Source organism: Melozone crissalis, unplaced genomic scaffold (genome assembly GCF_028551555.1).
Source record: "Melozone crissalis strain CALT ecotype California unplaced genomic scaffold, PUWL_Pcris_2 ptg000034l_1, whole genome shotgun sequence".
Taxonomy (NCBI): Eukaryota; Metazoa; Chordata; class Aves; order Passeriformes; family Passerellidae; genus Melozone; species Melozone crissalis.
This window is the reverse complement of record NW_026535812.1, coordinates 13,605,044-13,625,361: the sequence shown is the minus strand read 5'-3', so window position 1 is coordinate 13,625,361 and position 20,318 is coordinate 13,605,044. Positions and strand designations below refer to the sequence as shown.

The 20,318-nt window shown below is 37.8% G+C and overlaps 1 protein-coding gene across 1 annotated transcript; it reads right to left on the bottom strand.

The window, feature by feature from the left end:
• Positions 1–475: 475 nt before the first annotated feature.
• On the bottom strand, positions 476–18,383 carry CPB1 (carboxypeptidase B1). The gene is made up of 11 exons (XM_054282692.1): positions 18,078–18,383; positions 17,907–17,982; positions 16,004–16,128; positions 13,775–13,874; positions 13,119–13,220; positions 12,677–12,778; positions 10,274–10,384; positions 10,101–10,191; positions 9,231–9,433; positions 1,846–1,930; positions 476–663 (listed from the first exon to the last, which is right to left on the bottom strand). Exons 1-11 carry the CDS (start codon positions 18,278–18,280, stop codon positions 476–478), a joined length of 1,386 nt encoding a protein of 461 aa, XP_054138667.1. The 5' UTR covers positions 18,281–18,383.
• Positions 18,384–20,318: the final 1,935 nt, after the last annotated feature.

Here is a 20,318-nt window from a genome sequence, read left to right as displayed (position 1 = left end):
AGAAAATTCACAAGAGCGCATCACAAATAATTTTAAAAGTATGTAATGTGAACTTCCCCTTGCTACTGTTGCCATTGAGGCAATGAATGTTTGGGTGAAAGTCCATCTAAGTGAATCACTTGGTTCTTTTCATTCTGGTTAACAGTTAGGCTGTATAAGCTCTAATGCTCAGCCCATCTCCTCTGTGTAAAGATAATTTTAATCAATAAGGTGACCTTTACCTTAGGTTGATTAATCTTGTGCTCCTTCTTTTTCAACCTCCCCAACTATGCCAGTTGCCTCAATAAAAATATTTTATTTCTCTTGAATTTCTAAAACTTCTCTTGAAAAACTTGTAGTTCTAGTGACCTGTAATGGACTAAGAATATGACTTAAGAACATTAAGTATAGAGAAATAAAAAAGTCATTTTTAGGGAAGAAAAAAAGGAAGGCATCTTTGCATAAAGTCTACTTTAATAATTTTTAGAACTCCATTCTAATACAAGTGCTCAAGGACATAGTTGGCAATATATTTGACAGCAAGGAAAGTCTCTTCACAGGTTGGCTTTATCTGAGATTCAGGGAGAAGGAAACCGTATCTCCCGGTGTCCCGGAGCTCGAAAGTGAAAGAGTACTTGATGCCTTGGTCATAAGCCCAGTCATCAGAGCCCCCTGCAGCAGGGTCTGTGGGTAAAGAAATTAAACAAAGCTTAGCTGGGAAAGAGTGGCTACACATTAAATGGGAAATACTTTGGAGTCAAGTCACATAGCCAGGAATGCAGAAAGGACAGATAAAAAGAAATATTCAGTGAATTGACAGATTTATCCTGCTCATGGGAAAGTTGCTGTGATTTCAGGCCTTTTATGAGCTTTGTTCCAGCTATTTGTGCAAGCAAATGTAAACAAGCTAAACTGCTCCCTCCTTGTCATTATTGTGGGGAAACCATGGGAGAAATGTCTATGGAACAGGAGAATGGCATGGTTGCATGGAGTGTTTAGAAGCACTTGGTATAAGAAGCTAATGCCCTCTCACTGAGTGGCTTTTTGAGGTTCACAGAGATGAGAAAGAATTGTATATCTGGGATTTCAGCTCCATCATTTTCTGCTGGACAAATAGTACCCTCCCTTTTCAGTAGCTGGTACAAGTCTATCTTGCTAAGGAAGGAGCCTCCAAAATTGCCATTTCAAAAGGAAGAGTCTCCAAAAATATTGTAAAAATTGGAAGAAACTGTTTTTAAAAATGTTTGGGAGGGGGTGGTTAACTATTTGAGGAAGGAGAAACAGGCAAGAGAAATTAGCTTCCATATTTAAGTAATTAAGAGATCTTAAAGATGGGAGATATTGAGATAACCTTGACTTGGCTTTTGGCACTGCAGAGGCCATATCCACAGCTGAGTTCCCAAGAAGGGTAGAGTAATTAGTCATTACAAATTACAAATTAGATTGTAATTAGTATGTGTCTCAGAATGTAATGCAAATTAAAAGAAATTGGTGTCACTATAGTGGTTGAAGGATTCACATCATCCTTGACTTGGAGATACTGGAAATGCAGAAAATCTCAGGTCAAGGTTTTTATGTTTAAATCTAAGCTGTATATGATTTAGGAATTCATGCTATGCATGTGAATTTGTAAACATTTTACTACATCAATTGACTTTGCAGGGGGTCACACACTTCCTGGGATCCCTGGGGTATAAATTATCCCATAATTTGGAAATGACAGGTCCCATATATACCTCTTCATATATGCATGTGAAGGAAGAAGAAGACTACTTAGAAAAAGGAACAAGAATCACTAGAAAACTGCATTTTATAGTCTTAGTAATACTTAATATAGATTGTCAGTATATTTAGGTCAATACTTACAGATTGTTGTTGCTCCTGGACCATATGTATAGTCAGTGTTGTACAAACTGGCCAGCTCTTTGGAAGCAGCTTTAGCTATGGAATTCTGTATGAAAAGAAGAATGATAAATGCAGATTTTCAGAAGCTTTCTGAGTGAATCTAAGCAATTACACTGTTGTATAAACTCAAAAGCCATGCTGGAGAAGCTTTTATTAGAAAACTGTTGTTGACCTCTCAGTGTGACTAGGTGTCAGTAGCTAAGGCCCAGCTTGTCCTGGTGCTTTGAAAAGAGTTTGTCAGCAAAGAACTTATTCTCAAAGGTTTAATGGAGTGTGATCCAGTCTGTGTATGGTCTGTTGCAGCCTGGTGTACAGTCCAGGGAGGTTTGGACAGATAAGGGGACAAGAGGTAACAGCACTTTCTAGATTAGGAAGAAACTTGTACAAGGTTAAAACTAAATAAGGAGCCTTACTTAGAGATAAGAGAATCTTAGAGAAAAGTAATGACATGGTACAGTAAATTGCAAACATACAATACCCTTTCTTTTCCTTCTCTTCATGCAGCTATACATTCAGAGTAGAGTTGGCTCAGTCAGGGGAGTTGAACATTGATACAAGTGGAAGCAGATTAAGGTCTTATAAATATTAACAGCCAAAAAAGGCATAAATTACCCTGAAACCATATGTAGTCTCATTAATTTCAATTCATTTCCTGTGCACAGAGGGACTCATTCAACTCCCACTGATTCAGTGAGGGTTGGATCAGGCCCATCAATAGTACTATGAAGTTTTGTATGTTTGCATTAAGGAAAATTACGGACTTTTCTTTGGAACGTGTGGCTTTTCCAATTCTTCATTATACAACATGTTGGTAATAAAACATGAAAACTATTACTAACAGATGATAAATATGAATGATTTTTGAAAGCATATGTTCAGTATAAGCAATGGGTTGCCATATATTTCTTTATAGCTTGCAGCTGAATGGCCTACTATTCCAGGAATTTCCTCAAGCCCTTTCCTTCTCTGTAGGTTACACTCTGGCTTACATCCCAGTGGAAGATATATTGTAAAATATTCTCTGTTGATCCTTATGCTTAAGTGTTCTTCTGATTTACTCAAAAAGACATATTGGACCAAGTATTTAGAAAATTTTAGTTAACTGAGAGAACTTTCTCAGCTGCTAAAAAACAACATCACAACATGTTTGCATTTTCACTGGCAGCCTACTCTCTAGCAGAATTGCAAGTGTTTCCCCATTCCCAAATATTTGGTTTTGAGCATTTTAGAATTATGGGAGTTTGCTCTAGAAATTTGTGGTCCTTTAGCATATGAAGGATATTTAAACAAAACAAACTGAAGCATACTTGAAGCTTGTCTTTCCACCTATAACACTGACTGCCTGAACGTGGGGTTTGGTTTCGGGCCTCTCTATCACACAAAGACAAGCAATTGCAAGGAAGTATGTTGTTGCTCTGCATTTCACAATCTTGGATCCAGGGCAATTGGAGTAGCTGAGCTCTGTCCTGTGATCTTCTTTTTTGTTTGGTTTGGGTTTTTTCCTCTCTCTTTTAATCCCTCAATAAATTGATTTTTCTAAAATCCATAATAATTTTTAACACATGCTGAGGGAATTGTAGAAGTTGGAGTCTATCTGCTAGCAATGCCATGTTTTCTTCAGCCATCTGTTGTTTATAATGTACACATTTAATCAGCAGCTGAGATTGAGTCAAATCTCTCAATAGCAAATGAATTTTTAAATGTAAACTGATTCTTTCTCTCTTCAAATATATGCAAAGTGGAAGTCAAATTTGGAAAAGTTGTCTAGTTCAATATGCAGACCTGTTGGTAACTGGTATTTGCTCTCTTTAGTTAACTGAAGTAGGAACAATAGAACAGCAGAGCTGCTCTGTGGGGCTGTTTGACCCAGGGCATTTGTTCCACCCAGCAGACAAATGATGGCTTTAAATCATACCAGAACACATACCGGAAAAAGTATGTCAGGAAATCTTTTTACCTGAGAAATTTTTTATTGTTGGCCTGGAAGCTGTAAAAATCAGAAATTTGTAGAAAGAGCAGTTGAGATTTCCAGCTGTTTAGAGCTTAGAATCCAAATAAACAGCTTCCTCAAGCTCTCCAGGTTGGAGATAAAGGTGGTATTTTAAATGACCCTGTCTAAGTGAAAAAACGTGCCTAAGCATTTATGACTTCATCATGCATATCAGAATTTTTGATTTTTTTTTTTTTGTTTTCCTTTAAGTGATTCTCTAACATTTACTTTCTTAATAGATTTGCAGTCCAAAACCTAAAGGTAAAAAAATAAATTTCAACTTTATAGGAACTAATGTCATTTGTTAATAATATAATATAAATCAGCAGGAATAATATGTATTAAGTAAATACTTGTGAGTATAAATACAAAATATGAGGAAAATATGTTTGGTTGTTTTTTCAAAATAGCTCAATTACTCAAAGCAATCCATTAGAAGGAAATAATAGGGAGGTCAATGCAGAGGTGTATAAATAGTACCCAAAGTTTTCCAAAAGGGTGAAAAGTAGTTTGGATTTTCAAGCCTGTAAATTATTTGGACTACAGCAGCAAGGGGAAATATTGTTTTCCTTTTGACCTTTGAGGATACTCTTTGTTTTTCAGTGATTTTCTACATCTCTTGACGTAATGGGCTTAACTAAATTGTTGTGGTTTGTTTGGAGTTTGTTTGTTTGGGGTTTTATACTGTTAAGAATCCCTCTTTTGCAAGGAAAATGTTGCTGAGATTTATAGTAGCAGAGAAACAAGTGGCGCCCTGCAGTCGAAGAAATAACTCCAGGGTAATACCTTGTAACTGGGAGCAGAAATGGCTTTTCAGCTTCTGAGTCCCAGCTGAGCTCTCAGAGCTGGTCATTTCAGCAGAAGGCAGCAGTTCCTGTGCTCATCACCCATCTGTGTTTACACTGCAATTACCAATATTTCGCTTATCTGTGTACAGAGTGCGTGAGCCAGGGAGACAGCAGAGCTGTGTTCTCAGTTGTCATTATCTGACATAATTAACAACTTTCAAACCTAGGTTTTTTCAGTTATTAGCTTTTAATGAAAGATGTGATACTGGTGTCTCTTTCTCACCACGTTGGAAGTTTGAACTAACAAGATAAATTATCAGGCTAAGCATATTTTTTGTGTTAATAGGTAATTTTTATGGGAGCATCTCATCTCCCTCATTTTACTCTTGTATCATCAGGGAGGATTTGCCAGCAAACTGTGACCCTTTAGAAACACTCCACAGATGTTGATATGCAGCTGCTGTTTGTGGACAACTCCCTTTGCCTTCTCAATCTGGAAGTGGTCTGGAGAAGCCTTTTCACTGCTTGACTGGACCTCTTGCTCACTTTCCTCACTGGACTGCCAACTGATTTGCCCAAGGCTGATCTGCCCAAGGTATTTTCCCTTCACATCAGTCTTTCATGCTTTACTTTTTAACTAAAGAGACCCTCAACTTCCTTTGTAATGAAAGGCTGAAAATGTGTATTAGCTGCTAGCTTTAGCCAAGTGAATTGAAACTTCTGAGCCTTCTTGTTTTGCCAGTAAAAACAGACTCCCCTCTCAAGGGTCCGTGATGATGTGTCATTTAGTTCACTGCTCTGTTGTGTCTCATATGCTCCAAAAGCCAAGGGAATCCAGCCAGTGAGGACTTCAGTGGAATGATTTTTTTTCTTTACAAGCCTGTTTTTCTGTGACAGTTTCTACAGTGTTTAATAAATTAGTCCCTGGTGAGAGGGTTTCCACTGCTAATCATTTGGGCCCTACACCTGTTGGAGGCTCTTGTCTATAAGCCAGATTTACACATCAGCTTCATCTGGAAGATGCTGCTACTAAACACATCATTTTCACAATTTTAAGACTGCCAGTACAGAACAGTTCTGTTGAGGTAAACTCTTGTGGAAGAGCTGTGAAGCAAATTTCAAATACTGCTTTGCTGCCCACATTCCTGTTTGTTGTGCTTCCCAGTTGACTTTAACAATATTTAATGTAACAAGTAGTACAATCATAGTAATACAATCTGTGCAATAACACAGATACATCAGCACCAGATTGCAACTCCTCATGGGCTTGTCTGAGTCTCTTAGATGTAGGATTTTTGCTATCCAACAGTTCTTACCCACAGGTCTTCATATGTCTAAAGCATGTTCAGGACCTCACAACTAAGCACTAAGTTAAATAATCAGACTAATACAGTCATGCTATATATTCACTCTTGCAAGCTGCACAGACTCTGGGCATATCTCTTTAATACTTTCTAATATGTCCTGTTTTAAGCACTCAAGAAGAAGTAAAATGCTAGACCAAACCAATATGGAAGGTTAATTTTGGTGAGTTGAAACAACAACCCATGCAGCCAGTGTGCATTCAAGTAATACAGACTGGAATTATCTTGGGTTGTAAATGAATGTAATATTCTGGAGCCTGTGAAACTGTAATAACACATCTACATTAATCTGGATATGAGCTGGCTGCACACATGTATTTGGTGCTGAGTTTAACTGAGAGATGGGATTGAACTGGAAAGGAAGGAAGGACACGATACACATTCCTCTTCTCTCTCAAACTACAGTTCAGAGTCAATTCAAATACAAACAAGAACTGATAAAGCTAGATTTGTCTGCTGAAAATGAGGAAAGCCTAATGGGAGGCTAAGGCAAAAATATGGGCTGAACTGTTTATGAAAAGTCTGATTAAATACATAGTTCTTTATTGCAAGAAGACAAAATGTGAATAGTAAAATAAAGATGAAAGAAGTCCTTTTGGGGTGTGGAAAGATAGTGGTCGTGCCAAGCATATTTTGTTATTGTGAAAAGCTAATGCTTCTGTTCCCTGTAGGAGAGGGATTCAAGTTGTATTCTGTGTTCAGGGCAATACGTCAGAGTATGGTAAAGAATGAGCCAAGAGGATTGCGAAGCAGACAAAATGCGGTTCTCCAAAAGGAGGACATATTTCTTTAAGGGTGTCATCACAAGAATATTGTGTAACTTCTGAGAAATTCCTGACCTAGATTTTCCTGTCTTGGGTGTTTTTATTTTTGTTGTTTGGATAACAGTGGAAACTTTGTGCAACTCCTAGGTTAGGGGCACAAAACAACAACCCGGAATAAAGGGAGACAAATTTGGGGAAAATCCTTGAGAGCTGTGGGATTTATAACCTCTTGCATCTCAGGGGAAGAGTGGGAGGTTGTGGGAAGGAATGGATATACATGACTTTCATCACATTTTACACTCCAAGACCAGGCATGGTTGAAGGACAGTTCTAATCCCTGGCTTTAAGTCAGTTACAATAACTTTGAGTTGTTCTGATTTGCTGAGCAATGCAGTGGAACATGAAGAGGTTCTCTGAGTGCCCTGTTCTATCTGACAAAGCAAAGCAGTTTTAGACCTTCTGCTGATTTCTTGGGGCTGTAAACAGAAAAAGTCTTTTGAGCCCCAAGGACACACTGTTCACTACATATTCAGGGAAGGAAGGTCCAGGCATTCTCTGGACCTTTCTCTTCTGCAGATTTAGTGTCCTTAATCTCAAATTACTCAATTTTTGCACCTTTCTGTATCTCGGACACTGGAATGCAACATAAGCCCCATGGTATTATGTTACCTTTAATTAAATATAATGGAACAAAATGTTATTAATGAGCAGCAGACATGCGAGGTTTTGTTTAAACACATGTCCAGTTGCTCACCAAAAGAGATAAGAAATTGCAGCTAAATTTCCTTTAATTTATTAGATCTGTCAGGGTAAAAATAACATCTAAGATAAGATAATGGCACTATAAATTTTGCTTCTTCATTTAAGAAAAGATTTGTGATTATTTTATTTGCCCAAACAATAGCTATTAAAAGTTCAGATTTTCATTCTTCAGCATTTCTCCAAATTCTAAATTTAGAACTTTTAGACGTGTATTAGAATAGAACAATATAAAATTTTAAATTAAGAATTTTAAAACCTAGCAAAGCAGATAGATTCTTTCTTTCTGCTAGAGATGGCTTTAGTAATGAGTTGTCAGGGTACTTTCTCTGTTTAATACTGTGAGAAACACACTGTACTTTTAGTTACATTTCGTCACATGTGCTCTTCATTCAAAAAATGGGGCAGAACTTCATGCAAATTTTTGACAAATAAGAACTTTGTGATCTTTACAACAAAGCAGATTCAAGTGTTTAGTGCTGTTTATTACTTTAGACTGAGCAGTAATGTGTGAATTATGAAGATTTTGTAAAATATGAAGGCAAGGTATTACTACCACTCCCTGAAATAATTTCAATTACAAAATTCCTGAGATATAAATTAAGAAAACAAAATCTTCATTTTAATGTAATCTTCTCTTTTAGGCTTTAAAAAAAATCTAACAAGAAACTTCACTCTTGGCCCCAGTTTGTATTTCTGTTCAGAACCAAGACATGTATTTGGGAGTATTCATAAATCTGTCAAACCTGCACAGCAACACACATTGTTGTTGCCTTGGACTTTTGGCAGCATCGAGGAAAGAGGGGGAATCAAAATGTGTTTGTTTTGTCTTGCTGTGTTGTTTTCCCTGCCAACAGATTCTAATTGCTAATATGCCAGAGAACTGAAGTAATTTTATTATTCATGATTGTTGATTCTTGGCCTATGAAGTGTTTACGGCTTTTATACACATTTAATAGTTTTAAACTCTCTATCTGGTTTTAAGGATCAAAAAAAATCTCTCTTAAATGGCATTAGAGGGGCTTTTTTCTGGAATTGATAAAAGAGAAATTGTCCTTTAAAATACCACATTCATCCTCTCTGCTTCTAAATAAAATGTCTGTGTTTAAATCCAGGCCCCTTGGAAAAGGCCTCAAAACTGAAACTTTTTATGTCTTTTGTATCTGTTTTCAATTATACTTTAGTCAAGAACTGCCTCATTGACTTTACATCAGTGAGAGCTTAGGTTCAGTAGAAAGTGGTAGAGTGAGATTCTTGCTTGCTGTTGATACCAGTTGAGTTATTTCATAGTTATTACAATCTGTCAAGCTGCTACCTTGGTTTACAGGCCATAGTGTTTTTATGTAAAGTATTAGAGGTACACACACAGCAGCCTCTGGAGGCAATGCTGCACAGCAGAGTGGATTTCTGGATGGCATGACTGGGAGGGAGAACTGCTTTTGTGTCAAATTCATTGTGCACATGGAAATTAAATAAGGCTCTGAAGTTCATCTGATGCTTCAGCTATCTTGAAACCATATTAGTTTCCCTTGTTCTTGCCAAGACTAAAATATTTTCAAAAACTGGTAATATGGATTCTTTCCAGATGTTAAAGAAACTGCTTGAAGTTAAAGGTACCTAAATAGCAAGTGATGATTTTTGCTTATTCTTTTCATAAAGTCAAAATGATGAAGTGACTTACCAGTTCCTGGTAATTTGATGGCAAATTGTAAGTGTATGAATAAGGAAACAGTAGCAGCTGGGAATAGGAGTGAATTGTCAAGTATGCCTTGATTGTAGAAAGATGTTCACGAATAAAATCAGCCAAAGCCTTGGTCTCCTTTTCAGATTCAGGTGCAGAGCCACAGTAAGTGGAAGAACAGGCATAATCTGAGGCCCCAAGAGCTGAGAAGAAAGGGGAATATAATGAGTACTTAATGAAGAAGTAGATTGTTAGGAGAGTGATGTTACACCATGTTTGTAGGTAAGCCTTGGAAATCCTGCTAATACACATGCCATATCAGAGGAAGGAATATTTTATGGCATAGTTCAGATGCTGGGAAACATCACATAGCAATGAATAAACATGGCCTTTACAGTGTACATAGTTGGAAGAACATGAATATGGATGTAAAGACCTATATTATGGGAATTTTTTGGGATATTGATTTGATTCAATAGTTAACAGTCCTCTCCTTGCATATCTTCTCCATTTCTAAGGCACTTCTGTGGAACAAAGTGGAAACCACTCAAAAGAGACTGCTTTTAATGAAAGCAAGCTCCTTTGGTTTCTGTTCTGAACTCATAGCTGTGTGTCTGTCTATATGTGTATATGCATATACATGCACATGTGTGTAGATATGATCATAGAAGTGACTATGCTGATGATGCTAGTAGCCAAAGTTTGGGGTTTTTTTCCCAAAACTGCTTTAAAAATTAAACAAGTTACATTACACACAATGCTCCACTCAAGCTGAAGCTGGAGCATCAGGTAGGGGAAATCCAATAGTTAAGTGTATTGGCTATTGCACTCATGTGTAATTACTTGCAGCTCTTGTTAGAAGATACTTACTGCACCAGCCAGCATCAAAATTCCTGTTGGGATCTGTCCCAATGCAAGAGGTCCCGGAATTTTTAGAGCGCGTCTTTCTCCACATGCGGTCCTGTAACAGAATCCCAGGTGAAAACTTAGAGTCAGTTCTGACAGTCGACTTTTCCAACAATAAGAAAGAAAAATGTACTTACATTTGTCCAAGTGTAAACGTAACCATCGATGTTAACAACAGGCAGAACATAGAAGTCCAGATTGTCCAGGAGTGTGGTCATGACAGAGTCTTTTCCGTAGGTCTCCACAGCCTACTTGGAGAAAAGTAGGAAAAGCTGATGATGTCTTCATAGATGTGCATCTCCTGTGTGCATGTGAAGGCCTGGGTCTGGGTCAGGAGTTAATGAATGTGGTAGAAAAACTCATCCAGGCCACTCCAGCACAGGAGATGGCACCCCTATGTTCTGACATGTGCTTAGATTTGCACTGACTTAAACCACACTGCTGTTAGAAAACTACCTTATACTGCTAGATAAATAATAAGATGAAGGAATGTTGATTTTGAACAGAATAATAAATCACTGGAAAGAGACTTCCATCTACGAGCTTCTTGGTTACAGGCAGAACAATGCTGCTGTCCACATATATTCCTGTGTCCTCACACCTTAAAGGTTTGAGTTTAATTTATGTGAGAATGAGAAATCATTATTTCCATTTTTTGTATCTGTTGTGCAGAAATTTTTTCAATGACAAGAATTATAGAGAATATTTCTAAGTAATACTCTAACACATTTCCAATCATAAATTTGTGGACGCATTTATTCATAGGGAGACAGATTTTTCCCTGCACTTTTCCAGACGCAGATATTGAATAACAAACAGGAACTCCTGCAAAATCCTCTATACCCTGATTGTTCATGGTCTGGCACTTGCAATGCTTGTTCACAGATTCATATCAGTGTTGAGAGACCATACAATGATCATGGAAATTTGCTTTAAGTGTGTTGTACCCATGTTTTGTTTACACAGCCATAAAGGGCAACACAGGGCAATGCAATGGAAAAAGGCATTTTTTGTCCTGTAACTGACAAGTGGGAGGGTGGGATATAAAATCTAGAAAAACAGTTTCAGATCACTTGAAATAATTTTTCCTCGGTTTTATTTTATGCTTGTTTTGTTTTTTTGTTGCTGATGTCTGGGTGGGTTTCTCTTTTGAGATACCTATAACAATCCACCTTGCTCACGTTTTTCTCTATTTTTCTTAAATTGTATTTCTAGATGCAATCCCAAGTGAAATTCTGATGATGCTCAGAGGTCTGCTCTTTTAAAGCACTTCTGCCTGTGGACACACTGAGCAGAGGCACTGCTGGTGTCAGGTACATCCATGAATTAAGTGACCAGACAGTGAAAATGACAGCTGCAGTGACGTGAATTGCTGAGAGAAAAATGGTACCACATACTGTCTGCAGCCTTATTAGGCACTAATGTAATCATATTCCCATCGACTCCACCAAAATGTCACTTCCAATTTCCACTGCTCCCTACACAGAACTGCATGCCTGTCTGATAACACTGAGATTATACTTGCCACCAAGGCCTCTGCCAGCATGGCTGGCTTATGTAGATTGGCTTTCCTTTTCTTGGGTTTTAGATTCCAGCTGCTGCTTCTGGTGTGGTTTTATTTATTGGTTGGTTGGTTTTGTTGGTGTTTTTTTCTTAAACTTCCAACAGAAGTTATTACAAAATTTGAGATTCAGTCAGTAAATTGCTCTGCTAAATTGATTTATCTCCTCCATCTGAGGGGTAATATACCTGTCTCTGTGAAGATGTCTGTGCAGCATTTAGTAATCCCCACCTGCTTTATACTGGTAGTGAGAAAGAAAATATAAAAGACATAAAATTGTTTAATTCAAGACCTAAAGTATCCTAGACTGAAGTGAAGCTAATTTCACCTCTGCAGCTCTCCCTTGAATATGGTTTCATATTTTAGTGCCTTTCTGTACAGCCTGAGGTGGTAGCTCAAAGGGATGTATATGCATTTCCCTCTTCCTGACTGGAGCTTAGGGAGCTTCATTTATAGTCTTCCTCCTTTCTTGGGTACCTTTTCTCATTGCTGAGCCCAGGGTAGGTTTCAATCCTCCCTGTTGCCTTACTGAATTAAGCTGGTTGCAAGGAACCCTCCACCTGGCAAGTCAGCTGTTCTGAAGTACATTCAGGTGCCTTCTGGTGTGCCCTTGAATTTCCTTATTCCTTATGTCTGTGTGCAGAACATGGCTATGTTTATAGTGTTACTAGAGCTATTTGCTTTTCTCTCACCTTTCTCTGATTACAGGTGCAAAAAGAATTTACAAACTAAGCAACCATTGTAGTTGTCAGTATCTCTTAGACACGTTTCAGATTGTCTTAAGCTGCTGAAAGATTGCAGGTCCAAGCACAAAGATCTGGTTTAAGTAGTTACACCTTAACCCTCTGAGGTGAGAAGAAGGCACGAGCAGACATGTATTTAGAAGGAGAAAGGCAGTGGCCTGAGTTCTTGCTGCTCATTTAAGGTTTTCTTAAACATAGGTTTTGCAAAATATTTTTTCATCATTACACTTACTGACCTCTTTCACAAACCACTGGCAGAAAGCAGGGCTGATCCACTCTCTTGCATGGAAACCACAGTCCATAAAGATGGCCTTCTTATTTGCACCGCTTTTTCCCAGCTAAGAAAAAAACCAAAAAACAAAACAATACCCCAGGGCTTGAACAAAATAAATTGTATGCAGAACAAGTCAGTCAGCTTGCTGACCTATTTATACAAATATGGCATTCCTTGTTTAAATGGAAATCTGTGGAGTGCTCCCAACTCTACCTGAGCATGATAATCAAGTTACAAAAATACTCTTAATAATTTCATTTTTATTAATGTTGATAAGCTTCCCCCAATTATTTGATTACTCTGCATGGTTGAATTATTTCCTGTAGTGTCTCTAAAAGTTTATCTTGTATGTTTGAATGATACATTACTGTCAATAGAGGAAGAGAAGAAATCGAGGCACTTACTTTGAGAAGGTACATTGCCCGGCCTTCATATGTGTTCCCTATTACACTACGAGAGACAAGGTCTGGGTTCTGAGCAGCAATATCAGCAGTCCAATCAGCTATCTGTTTAATAAAGAGGTTAAGTCTAAATCTCTGTTCCTTAGGTCCAGACTGATTAATTTGCTGATTTCAAGCCAGAAGAGTCTTTCTGAGCATCTAATGTGGTCTAATAGTTAATACAATTTGTAGATTTCCACGGAGCCGCTGCAAAGATGTGAAGAGTAACATGGCCATGATTACATGTCAGGAAAAATGAGCATGGCTGTGAAAAAAGGAGGATAGGGGTCTTATGAAGAGCTAGAACTGAAACAGGGAATGGAATAGAGTTGTTTAGGAGAGGAGATGGGAGAAGTAGTGAAAAGGAAAGGAAATAAATAGTGAAGCATCTCAGCCTGGTCATTGGATTTCTGCCAGAGTTTCTTTGCAGCGTTGGGAGCAAAGTAGAGGAAATAAAAGTAGGTTACACAAACTAGCTCAGTAATGAAGAGGAAGGAGAGTTTGGAGGCATTATCATGTCAATGGATGGAGCAGAGGAGGAAAAGGGAGGAAGGCTGGAAGCACTTTAACTACAGAAGCTAAGGAACCAAGCTGATAATGTGGTAAATTCTAGACTTTACCGTGTCCCAGTTGTTGTACTTCACATAGCTGTGGCTGGAAGTACGAGCTTGGCTGTCAAACTGGGCATCCAGTGCAGCCTGCAGGTTGTCAATCAGAACCCTGCAAGAAGGCACCATGAAAAGTGTGAAGAGAAACATACACCAATCCAGCAGGAAAGTAAGACATTTCAGGGCCTGCCCAGCATTTGGGCTGCCCAGATTGTGAAAGGAAAGGTGGGCAGGTTGGAAATAAGATATATTAGTATCAAGTTTCTGCCTCCTGCCTCAACCTTGCCTCAAAAGGACCAGGGAGCAACAGGCTCCTGCCAATTAGCAGCTGCCTCACCCCCACACTAACAAACCTCCAGGGTGGCAACAGTTTGGTTTCAGAAAAATGGCAATGCTGAGACAGAGCGTGTTTCAAAATGAGCTCTAGGCTGATCTTATGGTGCCAGCAACCCAGAGATGTTTGCCAGATGGAATTCCAGGCAAACCAGGCAGCAACCCAGAGATGTTTGCCTGATGAAATTCCCTGTAAAACCAAGCTTCCAAATGTTAGATGTGGTTTGACAGCTCTGTTCAGGTGGCATTATCTATCCTCCAAACTACTTCATTGCATGTGAGGTGAGCTATTAAATACAACACAGAATTGCGAAAAAACCTCAACATCCAGTCTGGATTGGTTGGATCTCTCCAGTCCATTTTTTCCTGGGGCTGATACAGAGGTACAACTTATCACTTATACTCTTGAGCACCTTTTGCTTATATTTCAACCTTGGATATCAAAAATTGAAGTCCTCTTGTTTTTCCAGCACTTGTCTTAAAACTCTTACAAATCTTATTCATCCAGGATACGTCCTTGATCATTTGTGATTTGGTTAGAGGAACAGGAGGCCAGTTTGTGAGGCACCAGCAGCCTTCAGAACAAACATTGCAAGTGACATCATGTCATGGCACTGCAGCTGCACTTCAAAAGGATTATAACAGCTTGGTTTGTCACAAGGACAATCCGCTGGTTTGTCAGGGACAGCTTCCAGACATTCTGGCCTTTGATTGCAATAAAAAGATTTGTGCACAGACTGGAGCAGTTAATGAATATTACAGAAAAACTAACACATGTAGAGTAAGTCCTTTGCTAAAGAGGAAATTCCACTGAAGTGGATTCCTGTGCTATATGTGCACTGTGGGATTATTGAAAACCATTTATTCTAGAGTGTTTTTAGATTCAACAGTGGGGCTGAGAGAAAAAAACTCTACTCTCAGCCAGATGAAATAATGAAAACTTGATCAAATACTACTGACTTTCAGTGTCTGAGTACATGATGTTGACAGACTATACTTTACACATCAAAGAACCCTGATAATGAAGTTGGGCAGATCCATTCTGCAATGCTTAAGTGGAGTGAAAGGAGAAATGAAGACAGACAACCCCACTCCACTCCAGCTCAAAGTCAATTTCTCATCCTCAGTTCATGCTTGCACAGTGATTGGAAGATATGAAGTGAAGAATGGGGTCAGGCAACTCCTCATTCTCCTTATTCTTCCATTAGTGCTCCTCACTACAGAGCTTTTGTTCCCAGTGGTGTGTAATGTGGCAGTGTGCTCTGTTCTCTCCACTTGTGCTGCAGTCATAGTCAGTCAGCTCTCTCTTTGGAGACATCCTTGCCATGGATCTGCTATGTGACTTCTGTCAGCCCAAAGCTATCCTGGGAATCTGTTTTCCATGCTTCCTTGGCCTTTCACCTGGCAGCTGTCTTCTGTCTGTCACCTGTTGGGGTTTTTTGGCCCTCTAGCTATTGTTCTGCAACTCACTGGGGACCTGCTCATGGTAGCCTTGGGGCTCATCATTTTATTTTCTGGCTTCAGTTCCCTGTCCATTTCCCTCATCTGGTGTATTTTCTGACTCTTTCTAGACCTTTGCTGCATTTTGTCTGTAGTAGGAAATATTTCTATCCCCATCCATACTCCAGCCTTGTTTATTGCAGTGAGCTTTCACCTCAGGGGAATTTCTGGTGCTGCATCTCTGTTTCCTATCTCTTGCCTCTATCAACATTTCATCTCACCCCATCAGTGCAGAGTAGTTACAGTCCATTTGAACTGTCCTAGGAAAGCTGAAGCCAGTAGAGGTACCCATAGGAGGGATGAAGTTTGTAACAGGAAAATGAGTTGACCATTATGAAAAGCTCAAACACATCCTTCATGGTATTTAGTCCCCTTCTATTCAAAGTACAGTAGTTAGAACAAACTTACTGATATTCCATTCCACTTTCTTTCAGAAGATCTTCAACCTTAAAAGTCTTCTCAGCCTCAACTCGGAAATCAACTTGCATTTTTGGCCTTACCAGTGTGACAGAGTCTGGCTGCCAAAAGTCAACCTGAAAGAAGAGCAAATGAAGACATAAACAAGTAAATACATACATGTGGCTGTGATTTTTTAGATTGGTGTATGTGTGCTGGTGAGGTTGTGATTAATATACTGAATTTCATGCCTATCCTATTACACTGATTCAGCATTGCTTCCCACAAGTAGCAACCTAAATTTTAACTGGAAATTGATTAAGATTTTCTAAAGGCCTTGCATTTTATATGGCAGAATTCTGGAGATGACAGCAACAATTCCACAAATTGTCTACAGCCTCTGCATTGATACAGAATTGTGAATATTATAACTATATTTAAATTTTCATATATGTTTAATATATAGTTATTTTACACAACTATATCTACATTTATTATAATAAATACATATTATTTATACATGTATAACAATATCTATTATTTATTACTATATAAATTTATATAATAACTATATTATATTAATAACTATATTTATATTTTCTTTCATTTTTACAGCTTCTTTCATTTTTTTTCTCAGTTTTTTTGCCTACGAATGTTAGAGAGAAATTAACTCAACATCAGGTGCGAACTGTATGAATATTTTACATAAATCATCTGAAAAAGACTGTTGTCTGTAAGAGGGCTTTTAAAAGAGATCACTGAAGTTGATATGAGGAACCTGTGCCTTTGAAGATGTTTCATTCCAAGTAGACAAACAACAGTGTTATTACTACTTCAGTTATTTTTGCTGAAGTAAGCATCCAGGCCTCTGGATTTAGTGCTCTGTTGAAAGCCAATGGAAACAGAGATGATTTGCCAGCCCGATGCCTTTTCACCCTTTCATCTCACAAAGGTAAAAGAAATTTGGGTTGGTTATTCATGAATTATGTGTCACCAAATTAGGTGATTGTTCCAGAATATACAATTACATCAGTCGTGACTGACTGCTTTGTATAACAATGGTAGTTCAGGAATCTTTTCTTAAAAGAAGAAGAAAACAAACAATCCTTTGATACTTCACACTTAAAAGCAAGCATGGTATATATTAATTTCGTTAATATTGGCAGCACCATTTCAATAGTATGTTGTTCTACAGAAAACTGTTCCAGCATGCTGTAGTAGCCTGTTGATGATAGGTCTCCACATCTGTACTTCATTAAAAATACCATCCTTTCATCCTACAGCTAATGGTGTCTTTTTCACCAACAGCTATTTTACAACATCAAAGCTGAAGAGAAATATTGAAAACACATTTGCTGTCTTTGTAGTTTTTCATCGTGTCATTGTGTCATCATATATCTACATCAAGGTCAGTGAGAAACTTGCAGCTTAGAGAGAAAGGAAGCTTTAAAGGAAAGTCAACAGAAGAAAAGGTAACATGAGAGACTAGAGGCGAAAGGAAAATTCATTTTGCTGGCAGTATAAATTTTTAGATTATTTACATGAGGAAAATGTTTCGCCTGTAATAGTAAAAGTTCTGGTATTCGGAATTTTTATGATTTATCTAACACATTCTTGAAAGCATCTCACACTGAATACAGCATTTAAGAATTATTTTTTCTATTAAAAAATTCTGGTGGGCGCTTTGACATTCAGATTGGGTAAGCCAGACTTTCTTGGAAGGTATTTGAATGTTTTGTAGAGCTCTAGTTTTATCACCTTGTCCTATTCCTTCCAAAGAAACAATACAGCTGACTTGAATGAAATCAAGATTGAGTCTTTAATTCAGTAGCATAATTTAAAAAAATCTGTTATTTGAGCAAATGGAGAAATATTTATTTCAACTACAATATAACCACTTCCCCAAGTCCTTTACCTCCATGATTCTGGCAAGGAAATTGAGGATTTCCACCTGTTCATCATTCTGTGGAATCACACGGAACACCTTCTGCCTGTAAGGGGAGAAAAAGATTCAATTTGAAACAGTGGAAAGCCTTTTGATCATGCAGAAGAAATCACAGATATGAAACTTGATGTCTGTTCTTACCCATCAAAGGAAAGATCCTGCAGGTGAGCAGAAACAGATGCAGCACCTATGAGAACCAAGAGTGCCCACATTTTCTCAAACAAGCCTTCTGTTGTTTTTGTGCTGCTTTTATAGCTTGTTTTGTCCTTCTTTTTATCAGTTATACACAGAACAACCCACTGATCAATGGATAGTTTACTTTTTTGGCCTTGCTTTATTTGCATACTATTTATAGCATGTGTTTTCCTCTACACCTGTGAAAATAGCTGAAAGTCTCACAGAGGCCTGGCTAAAGAATCTTGCTATTTGAGCTGGAAAAGCTCTTGATATGAGAAAGTGAATTTAATTTACTATTTTATTTTCTGTTTTATGTGAATTTAGATATTTTTAATGAGGTGGTTGCTGAATTAAAACTTTATAATATTTTATTGTTGCTTTGTGTAATGGTAGATGTCCATCAGATGTTGTTGCAGTGTGCCTGGTCTTAATCACAATGTTCCTTTTCATTAATAATATATGTTTGACTTTGATAAATTATTGTCAAAGAGGAATCTACCAATTGGGAAATACCAATAAGCTTTTTTTCCCCCCCAACAGAGAAGGAAAGCACTGAACTGGTTCTGTGCTCACTTCACTGAAATTTGTCAGGCATCTGCAGAACTGAAAGAGCAGAAATTTCTAGTAGCAGTAGGGTTGTACATGTACTGCATGTGATACAGCTGTTGATTCTTGTGCATTCTCTAATCTCATCATGTGTGGATCAGAGGTAGATATCTTACAGGTTAAGCAATACTGTGGAATTTACTAAGACGATCAAATGAAATGTATTCATACTAAAGCATTTTTAACTTTCATGTTGTGCCTACTCTGAAGAACAGTGATGTGTTTGCAGCAGTGCACTTGCATCTGTTTAGTTTTCATTAATGAGTACTTGGCATTGAATGCAACATTAATTGTCTATTGCTGCTGTGTCCTGATGTGACTGATGTTTTCGACAGGGAGCCTCTAAATGAATCAGTGAACAAATAAATAAAAAATGGAATTTACAAACTCAGTTCTGTCTCCTGTTATGCCTAAGTAACCAGGCAAATTAAAGGAGTTCAGACACAAATAAACTCTACTGTGTATTACACATATGTGAAAATTTATTAAGAAAAATATTATCATTCATCTCAGATTAAAAGATGTAGTTACAGTTTCAAGGTACAGAAAATTTAATTGTCATTGAGCATTTTAAGAATGAATGTGGCATCAGACTTGACACCTAATTTTTTATAAGGTTCTCTGGAGTCAGTTCACTAAAGCATAGATAGAGAATAGGTAGAAATATAATTTTAAATCAATGTTCATGCATATAAATATGACCCATTATTAATGCTTGCCTAAAAGGAGAGTCAAAAAGTCTACTGGGCCTACTTATTGAAAACTGTCTTTGCCAAACCATGGGATTTAACTTAGATTGCAATTAATGGCCTTATTTGTAGCACTGCAAGCTCTTGCCCAGTAATACTCTTACTGAGAGACAAGCCTCTGAAGACAGATGGCACCAGGAGCTGTTCTGACAGTGTCAAAACAATACTGCACAGTCTCCAGAAGTTTTAATTTTATGATGATGAGATCATCACTACAGATATCAAATAAAAGGGTCTGATCCCATAAAGACAGTTGCAAACACAATAATGTGGAGATGATCAAGCACAGAACTTGCAATGAATAAATGATCATGAAAAGTAATCAAGCAATTTGCAGATGTCACCGTTCCCTGTTGAGAAGCATTTTGGAAATAGAAATTGCCAGATTTCAAAGTCTGAGTTTACTTTTAATAAATTGCTTCCTTATTCATGCAGTTGGAGATGATGGGGAGTTTTTTGGTTTTACGTTTGGGGGTTTTATCTCCAAACAATTAGTGATGCAGCATTGACTACTGAGTTGGCAAGCATCACTGAAAACCAGAATTTGTAGTAGCAGTTTTTGCAGTTTCCATCCCAGACTACATCAGAAACAAACACTGACCTGGAATCCTACTTAAGTGATTTATTTTGCATCTCAGGATGGATATTTGTCAGGTTAGTTCATAAATTAGCTCTAAACATTGTCATGTTCTTCTAACTGTATAGTATAAATGTTTAATACTTGTACATATACTGGATAAAGGGGCAGCATAAGGATAAATAAAAGAGCAAATCAGATTTAGTTAAGCCATCTGTTCTTTTTATCCTCTGATTACAAGCCAACATCATCAGTTGGCCATGGTTGAGTAAG

What these genes read in the sequence shown, in the direction of transcription:
- CPB1 (XM_054282692.1), bottom strand. Translation starts at nt 18,280, where the DNA reads ATGCAAATAAAGCAAGGCCAAAAAAGTAAACTATCCATTGATCAGTGG. An exon ending in ACGTTTACACTTGGACAAAT is followed by an intron (nt 10,192 to 10,273) that starts GTAAGTACATTT and finishes ATTCTGTTACAG; the next exon opens with GACCGCATGTGGAGAAAGAC. An exon ending in TCCAGGAGCAACAACAATCT is followed by an intron (nt 664 to 1,845) that starts GTAAGTATTGAC and finishes CTTTACCCACAG; the next exon opens with ACCCTGCTGCAGGGGGCTCT.